This window comes from Coturnix japonica, chromosome 26 (assembly GCF_001577835.2).
Source record: "Coturnix japonica isolate 7356 chromosome 26, Coturnix japonica 2.1, whole genome shotgun sequence".
NCBI classification, from domain to species: domain Eukaryota; kingdom Metazoa; phylum Chordata; class Aves; order Galliformes; family Phasianidae; genus Coturnix; species Coturnix japonica.
This window is the reverse complement of record NC_029541.1, coordinates 1,698,318-1,707,054: the sequence shown is the minus strand read 5'-3', so window position 1 is coordinate 1,707,054 and position 8,737 is coordinate 1,698,318. Positions and strand designations below refer to the sequence as shown.

The window sequence follows — 8,737 nt, the reverse complement described above, 5'->3', positions numbered from 1 at the left end:
GTCAAAAAACACCCAAACCCAAACAATTCTAAGCCCCAAAAACCTCTCAGCAGCCCGAGGACACCATGGGTATGGTTGGAGCCCCACAGGGAACACAGCCCTATGGGGAGCCCCACGCTGCCCCACAGCCCCCTCTGACCCACAGGGGTTTTGGTCCCTTATAAACAATAAAGCCACACTTTCAGGAAGCTCATTTCTCCCCCCGTGCTGCTGCTATAGAGCTGGAGGGATGGGGATGCAAACGGAGGTCGGCCACACTCAGTTCAGGGCTATCACGAATATATATATGTATATATATTATATATGTACAGCTCATCCACCCCACCCAGCGGGGTGAGGGAACACTGCAGCCTCCAGCCCCACCACCACTGCACTCCCACCCCCCCCATGAGCTATGTGGGGCAGGGGGGGGGCACACCACCTTGGTGTCCCTATCACAGCACCCAGCCACCCACAGCAGCACCAAGGGCCCTTCATTACCCCACTGGAGTGAAGGAACAGCCTGGAAGGGGGCAGAGGGGCTGGATGGCATCAGATCCCCCCCAACAAGGGGGGCAGGCACCCACAGCACCCACAGCTCTGCCCCCCATCACCTCAAACCTCACCCCAAATAACCCCTCCTGCCTTCCCATCACTGCAGCAGCTCCTCCCAGGAGATGGGCCGGGAGAAAACCTCCCTTTCCAGCCACAGGTCGTAGTTGACCTGGAAATCCTCAGGCAGTTCCACCCGCTGGCCCAGCACGCTCTGCAGGCAGTTGTCCACAGGCAGAAAGTCGGGGTTGCTGTGAGCTCGATCGTAGCGACGTGAATTGAAGCGTTCGATGCTGGCACGAAGGGCACATTCCTCTGCTTGGAAGTCCCAGGGTCGGGCATCCAGGTCTGGGAAGAGAGAAGAGGGGATGAGAGAACAGCTGGGGATCTGCAGGGAACCAAATACCCCATAGTGAGACCTGGTGAGACCCCATAAAGCAGCATAGGGAGGCACAGGGCCAGCCATCACCATCAGCTCCAACAGCATCACACATCTGACCCCATAGCACAGAGCTGGGGCGGCACCAAGCCCCGAGGACACAAGGACAGTGTTTAACAGGGCACATTGTGGCTATAGGGGACGTACCATTGCCATAAGCCCAGTCATCATTCAGGCGGTGCCTCACTTTCTGGTATATAGCCGACATGGTTTTCATGTTGCTCTTCCTCCACTGCCGACCCAGGTACTTGGTCTGCACCTTGAGCAGCTTCAGCACGTAGAGCTGCATCATGGCCTGCTTCACCTTCAGCGCCCGCTTCAGGATGGGGGCTGACTTGAACACCACCAGCATCTATGGGGACAGCAGGGGATGGGGGGTGTCACAGCCAGGATGGATCCAGGGCACCCCCAGTGCTCTCCCACTCCACAGCAAGGCCTGGGTGCAGTGCAAAGCCCTCACCATGGTGCGGGAGTGCTTCCACTTGGTCAGCTTGTTGAGGATGCGCAGCAGGTTGATGCAGGAGAACAGGTTCCTCCAGCAGAACTGGTTGTTGTCTCCTGCCTCCTGCAGGAAAGGAAGGGGCAGAAGCAAAGCGTGAGAGTGGGGATGCTGAGATGGAAAAGCAGAGGCTGTGCTGCTCCATAGACCCCTGCACACAGCCACCAACACAAGGGCATCACTGGGTGTTCTGTGGGTACCAGGGACCCACAGCTGAGGCTGCTGGAGCCCTGCTGCCTCCCCACCCCCACCAATCCCTTCTGGGAAGCACTGCAGGGAATGGAGCAGCGTACCAGGCTCTCTGCTGTCAGCTCCGGCAGCTCGTGCACCACACAGTACGGGTAATCCAGGACGGAAATGCTGCAGGGAACAGAGGGGTGTCACATTGATCCCACAGACCCCAACAGGGTCGATGCAGCCCCATGTCTGGGTCTGCCTGCAGCTGAGCAGGGAGAGGGTTGTAAAGGGAGCAAAGCAAGGAGGAACCTGCCCCCCTCCATATCCCTTCCCCTACCTGTTCTTGGCAGTGATGTAGGACATGATGTTCTGGTTGAAGAACTTGAGGATGAGCGGGATGCAGTTGGCAAAGACCAGATGCTGGGCCATGTACTCAAACTGGGGACAAAGGCCACATGGTGAGTGAACACAGACCCACTGCAGACCCATCCTTGCCCTGCTCACCCCCATAAAGCTTGGCCAGGCCCCGGCCCAGCTCACCTGGTAGATGTGATTCAGTTTGAAGTGCTTGAGCAGGAGGAGCAAAACAGCAGAAATGGCTTTGACGATGATTTCCTTGTGTCGATTGACATCCACCCCCAGCTTCATGCTCTGCAGCACCGTGGTCCTGGGGCACATAAAGGGATGCTTGGCTTAGGGCAGTGCCTGTACCCTTCCACCCCCACCTAGAGGCACCTGCACTCAGTTCAGTGCAGATAGTGATGTGAAGACAGTCACATCACCCATGAGACTTCAGCACAGAGGCAGCCTACACCATCACTGGCTCCATCCAGCTTCCCCCTCCATCCCTATCAGCACCGACAGCCTCTGTTTGCCCTCCTCGGTCACTCACGGCATCTCCTCTGGCAAGACGTCTGCCAGGATGTTGATGGAGTCTGTTTTGGCTTTGGAAGTGGGGGCTGCAGCAAGGAGGATCTTCAGCAGAGCGATCTGGAGGGAGAGATGGGGAATTGGACATGGAGAATCAACCACAGGCCTCTGTCCTCAGCAGAGGATGGAGGAAGTGATGTGAAGAAAGTCTGTGAGTGTGGCTGGAAAGGGACAGAGCAGCAGATGGACCCCCAGGTCAGCGTCAGGAGGATGGAGCAGAGCCCAGGGACCCGCAGTGCTCACCATGTACTGGGGCAGGCTGGGCAGGAGGCCTTGGTACAGGATCTCAGCAGGGACCTGCTCCACTTCTTCTTCCCCCTGGTGCCAGGAGAGAGCAGATAACCTCAACCCGGGAGCGAATAGCAGCTGGTTCAGCCCCAGGAGCTCTGAGGACACCTCTGGATCCCACCTGATGCCCCTTCACACACACAACCTTCCTGAAGAACCCATTCCTCCTTCCCCACTGAGCTGCAGAGCAAACCCAGAGCAGCCAAAGCATCCCCACCTGGGAGCTCCGTCCTGTCCCCATCTGCACACTCACCCCAGAGAGCGGGGAGCGCAAGTACTCATCCTCCATGTGCACCTGCACCTCTGCAATCGATGTGTATTTGTGCTGCACAGAGAGAGAAGGGGGGGGGGGGGGGGTCACACCATGGGCCCCTGAGACCCCACTGATGCCACCCAGCACAGCTTGGGGTTATTCCTGTTGCAGAGGTGACCCAGCACTGACAGACAAGGAGAGACCCAGTGGCAGACTCACCTGCTTCAGGGTTCGGATGCTCTCGTGGATGGGTCTGGGTAACCCCACCACAGTGTTGGTGTCACTGGAAAGAAGAGGAAAAGCTGAGCTGTGTGCAGCAAACCTGAGTGTTCCCAAGGGTGGGAGGAGCACAACAGCCCCCACTGCTGCATCCCTCCATCCCCCACCCCAAAATGAGCAGCTGCCCAGCCTGGCTTTGCAGGCACCCACCTGCCCAGCGTGTAGCCAATGAATTTGCTGCGACTGGATTCCAGGAACATCTCGATGTCCTTCTCTCTGCAACAAAAAGACAAGAGGAAAAATAACATCTTCCTGTCAGCCCAGTGAGGCTGTGAAAACTCCCTCCTCCTTCAAAAGCCACTTGGATGTGGTCCTGGGCTCCGTGTCCCTGCCTTGAGCAAGGACTGGGCCACTGAACTCCAGAGATCCCTTCTAACATCAACCATCCTGTGACACAGCCCGATCCCCAGGCACAGGAATAACCCTGTGGCCAGACAGAGAGATGGTGCTGAGCCCCCCTCAGTGACTGAACAGCCACTGAAGCCATCGGCAGACCAACCACTCATGCTATCTCTTCTTTCCTCTCCCTGCAGTTCACCCTATGGACTCACCGGACCTTGGGTGCCCAGGGCAGCCCCTTGGGGCAGGTGATGCGGTCACTGGGGGGATGCTGGGTGGGTGGAGGCATCACCTCGTCACGTTCAAGGGGGAAGGTCTCCCCCTCCAAGCTGTTGTCATCATCGTTTTCCTCCTCTTCCTCACGGGAGTCGTCAGCTTTGTATGGGTCCCTCTCATTGAAGGCATCGAGGTTATCCTGTTTAATCAGGGCCTGGAGGGAACAGGGGAGGAAGGTGGGTTCTGCCCCATGCAGGTGAATATACAGAGTACAGACTGCTCCAAGGTCACATCCTGAGCCCATCTGTCCCCTGGTTCACACCCCTGTCCCCAGCTCTGCCCTCACCTTGTGCTCCCTCCGGCCTCGCTTCTGCTGCTGCTCAATGAGGTCGGAGGCTGATGCAGGTGGGGAGGCAGCTCTCATGTTGCGGATGACTTTAATGCTGTCCTCTGGGAGTGGGGGGAGGCCCAGGACCTCCCTCTTCTCTGCCTTCATGCTCTGGAGCTCCTCAAAGCCCCCCAGGGTGCACTGAAAGGGACAGAACGACACCACGAAGGTGCCAGGAATAAGAGAACGGAGCAATGGCAGGCGGCTGTGAGTGGGCAGAATTTCCTCTAATAAGGGTAGAGCTGTAAGACACACACACTGGCCCAGCCCACGTCCTCTCCCTTACCAGCACAGTCTTCCAGAGCAAAAGCAGCACCTTCTTCATAGGGAAATGTGGAGCGTGGCCACTGCAGAACTTGGTCACCATCCCAAAGAGCATGACAGAGAAAGGCTCGTTGTTGTACAGAGGGGCTCCTGGAACCAACCAGCAGCACAGTCAGGCTCTGCTCACCCTGCTGTGCCTCCCACCCCCACCTCTGAGCTCCCCATCTCACCCCATGCAGCTCCTCTGCTCCCTGCCCTCACCTGCTCCAAGGTTCAGCAATAGCAGAGACCAACCCTGAGGCCCAGAATCAACACCCACCTCCCCCACTTCCCCATCAGCCCTTGGAACCTCCATCCAACCCTCCTGTACAAGCGTGGGCTCCTCACCCAGCTCTGCTCGGAAGGTCTGTCTCATGCTCTTCCATTCAGCCTTATCCCCCTCAGCCTCCTGCCGGACCGTCTCCACGATCAGATACATGATGTTCAGCAGCACCCTGCCCAGAACACAAGATTGGGCTGAAAACCAGAGGCTGGGATGAGCTACATTGCAATGCTCTTAGGGAAGGTTTGGTCTGCCATAACCACAGCCCACCTCCACCCATTCACTCTCCATAACAGGGAGCTGGGGCTCTTATACTGGGGTATAAAGCCAACACAGCAGCTCCTCGTGCAGAGCTCCATACCTCAGGTCTGTGCTGTCAGCCAGGGAGATGGCAGGTTTCCTCACTGCACTGCTGCACGCTGCACTGTTACTGCAGGGAGAGAACAGCTTCAGTGCTGCTCCTGAGGCATTTAACTCTACTATAAGCAATCCAAGTGTCAGAATCAAAGCCTGGAGTGAGCACTAATGCAACAAGTCCCCCATCAAGCAGAGGGGGAACGCAGCTGTTGCCAGACAGCACGGCTGTTAGAGATCTGCTGCGTGCATCCTGTGTGTCTACACATCCACACGCAGCAATGCCAGCCATTCGAGTAGGAATCAGAACAGGAATAGAACAGAAACAGGGCAGGGAACAACACAGCTGCCACCAGCTGGAGGAATCTCAGCACATAGCAGAGCCCCATAGCAGCTCCTGGAGCATCTCAGCCCATAGCAGAGCCCCATAGCGGCTCCTGGAGCATCTCAGCCCATAGCAGAGCCCCATAGCGGCTCCTGAAGCATCTCAGCCCATAGCAGAGCCCCATAGCGGCTCCTGGAGCATCTCAGCCCATAGCAGAGCCCCACAGCAGCTCCTGGAGGCATCTCAGCCCATAGCAGAGCCCCATAGCAGCTCCTGGAGATCTTCAGCCCATAGCAGAAGCCCCAAGCGGCTTTTTTTTTTTTTTTTGCCACCTTTTGGGAAACATCTCAGCCCATAGCAGAGCCCCATAGCGGCTCCTGGAGCATCTCAGCCCATAGCAGAGCCCCATAGCGGCTCCTGGAGCAGCTGCTCCCACCACTCACTCGATCTCCATGTTCAGCAGCTCCACCAGCGCGTTGAAGGTCCCCACTTCCAGCAGCAGGAAGATGTTGTACCTCATCCAGGCCTGGACATCAGCCTCGGAGCTGCACTCCCCAAACGTGCCTGTAACGACACCCTGAGTGGATGCAAAGCCCTTCTGTGCAGCCAATGTGCTTTGCAGATGGACAGAACGTCACATCTTTAATGCTAAAGCAGGAGGTGAAAAGCAAAGGACAGAGCTGCCCTCTTGCAGGGGCAGTTTAGACCACTCTCCTTCCTCTGACAACTGCTTCAGCTCCACTTGTATGAGATGAAATACAAAGCAAAGGCCTCCAGCTCAACGCCAGCACGTACCTTGTGCAACATACAGGATTGCTCTGGCCACCTTCAGCCTCTTCTCCCTGGCTGTGACCTCCAGCCCATCCAGCAGCCTCATGGCGTGGGTGCGATGCTGCTTCTTGTCCAGCTCCGTCCATTTCTTGTCCCGCACTGCAAAGCCAAAGCATTGATGTATATGGGATGGGGCTGAAGGGCTGCTTGACTTCACAACCTGATACACCCAGCCCTATTGGTGCCCCCAGCTCCAAGGGGGGGCTCTCACCGTGGATCCTGAAATCCTCCTCGAAGCATTTGCGGTTGAGCAGGAACTCGGGGCCTTCGGTGTAACTGTACAGCTCTGCCAAAGAGCACAGAGAACCGTCACCCTGCGACCCACGGGTTAATGGCTGCTCAATGTTAATGGCAAAGGAACAGCTGCTATGAAGTGACACAGCCCTTCTAATGTGAATGAGGTGTTTAAAGGCAACAAAGCGACGCTGGAGGGGACAGAACCGCTTCGGTCACGATCAGGGCATAGAACCCAATGCTGATTCATTGAGCTGTGAGGACGGGCCCCTTACCGGACAGCTCCGCCGCCCATTTATCGGTGTCTGCGTATTCAAACTCCAGGTCTGGGGACTCCGAGTAGCCCTGGGGGCAAAGAACGGGGCTCAATGAGGGGCTCAGTGACACAAACGGACCCAAACGGACCCAAACGGACCCAAACGGACCCAAACGGACCCAAACGGACCCAAACGAACCCCAACACCCCCCTCATTCCTGCAGCCCCACAGCAGCACCAACGTTTCCAATCCACCCCCCGGCCGTGCTGCCGCATTGGGCCGCAGGTTCCGCCCCCTGGAGCTGTTCACTCCATACAGGGCCGCAGTGGGATCGGGACGGAACCAGGCCGGGCCCACGGCACCGGAACCGGCCGGACCAGGCCCCGCCCCTCCCGGAACCGGCCCGGCTTAGGCCCCGCCCCTCCCGTCCGGCCTTCTCCCGCCCCGCGGAGCCGGGCCCGGTTCTGTCGGTTCCGGTTCTGACCTCGGAGTCCTTCCTCGGGGGTCGGCCCAACTCTCGGCCTTTCCCCGCCGGTCCCGCCCCGCTTCGGGCCTTGTTGTTGGCCGGGAGCGGCCCCGCCACAACGCCGCCCGGCTCCATGGCTCCACACAGCGAGATCTCGCGAGGACTCACCCCTCCTTCTCGCGGGAGCGGCAGGGAGAGCCGGGGTAGAGCCGCCGCCGCCATGTTGGGAGTGGCGCCGAGCTCCGGCCGTTCTCCTGCCTCCGCCATGACACCTCCCGCCGGTCCCGCCGTTCAGACGCTCAGGCCGCGGCACCGCCCAGCGCCGCCCGCCCCCGGTGGCCACGTCCGGTGCGGCGCCTCGACCGGAGGAGAAGCTCCGCCCCATCGCCGCCATGATAGGTGTGGCGCGCGCCATGTTGGGAGAGGCACTTCCGGCCATCACGTGACGCGACGGCTGGGGGCCGCCATGTTGGAAGTGGCAGGAAGTGGGGGGGGGATGGGGACCAAAGGGGGGTCCGGAATGACCTGATGTGACCCCGGAACCAGCTCAGAGCCCAAATAGGGGGAGCAGATCCCACCAGAGGGGCCCATATAACCCACAGGGGCCCATATAACCCATAGGGGCCCACATAACCCACAGGGGGCCATATAACCCACATGGGCCCACATAACCCATAGGGGGCCATATAATCCATAGGGGCCCACATAACCCATAGGGGCCCATATAACCCATAACCCACATGGGCCCACATAATCCATAGGGGCCCATATAACTCATATGAGCCCACATAACCCATAGGGGCCATATAATCCATATGGGTCCACATAACCCACAGGGGCCCACATAACACACAGGGGCCCATATAACCCACATGGGCCCACATAACCCACAGGGGGCCATATAACCCATATGGGTTATAACTAATCAGGTCAGATCTATGGGGCCCACATAACCCATATGGGCCCAAAGCCCCCATTACAGTGAATGAGGATCCAACCCCAACTACAGGCCTTGGAGGGGCTGGGGGGGGGGCTTGGAGGACCCCCACCCCCCTATGTGCCCCCATAGGCTGTAAGCACTCACCCACCGACCTGCCATGTTGGTCGTTTTATGCTCCTACTCGTTTTTTTTTGGTTTTTTGTTTTTTTTTTCATTAGACTTTTAATGATTTATTGCTCGTCTGCAAGGATTAATCATATTGCATTCGTTAAAAATCAGTCATATACAAAATAAACCTCTCTCTCTTTCTCTCTCTCTCTCCCTCCCAGCCTGACATTGCCTCCCCCCCCCTCCCAATACATGGCTTAGATGGAGCTGCAGCCCCCAGCTTGGGGTTAGAAAGAC

At 57.9% G+C, this 8,737-nt stretch overlaps 1 protein-coding gene across 2 annotated transcripts; it reads right to left on the bottom strand.

Moving 5' to 3' along the window:
• Positions 1-262: 262 nt before the first annotated feature.
• On the bottom strand, positions 263-7,845 carry STRIP1 (striatin interacting protein 1). 2 transcript variants are annotated; one of them, XM_015885046.2, is made up of 21 exons: positions 7,561-7,845; positions 6,945-7,014; positions 6,647-6,721; positions 6,400-6,534; positions 6,048-6,168; positions 5,287-5,355; positions 4,991-5,097; positions 4,626-4,753; positions 4,298-4,480; positions 3,948-4,165; positions 3,547-3,612; positions 3,337-3,400; positions 3,118-3,189; positions 2,820-2,894; positions 2,539-2,636; positions 2,187-2,313; positions 1,984-2,084; positions 1,763-1,829; positions 1,431-1,535; positions 1,118-1,322; positions 263-879 (listed from the first exon to the last, which is right to left on the bottom strand). In XM_015885046.2, the coding sequence occupies exons 1-21, from the start codon at positions 7,657-7,659 to the stop codon at positions 632-634; spliced, it is 2,433 nt and encodes an 810-aa protein (XP_015740532.1). In that variant the 5' UTR covers positions 7,660-7,845; the 3' UTR covers positions 263-631. The 2 variants fall into 2 exon arrangements, with proteins under 2 accessions (XP_015740532.1, XP_015740531.1); XM_015885045.1 differs by lacking the exon at positions 7,561-7,845 and adding an exon at positions 7,411-7,554.
• Positions 7,846-8,737: the final 892 nt, after the last annotated feature.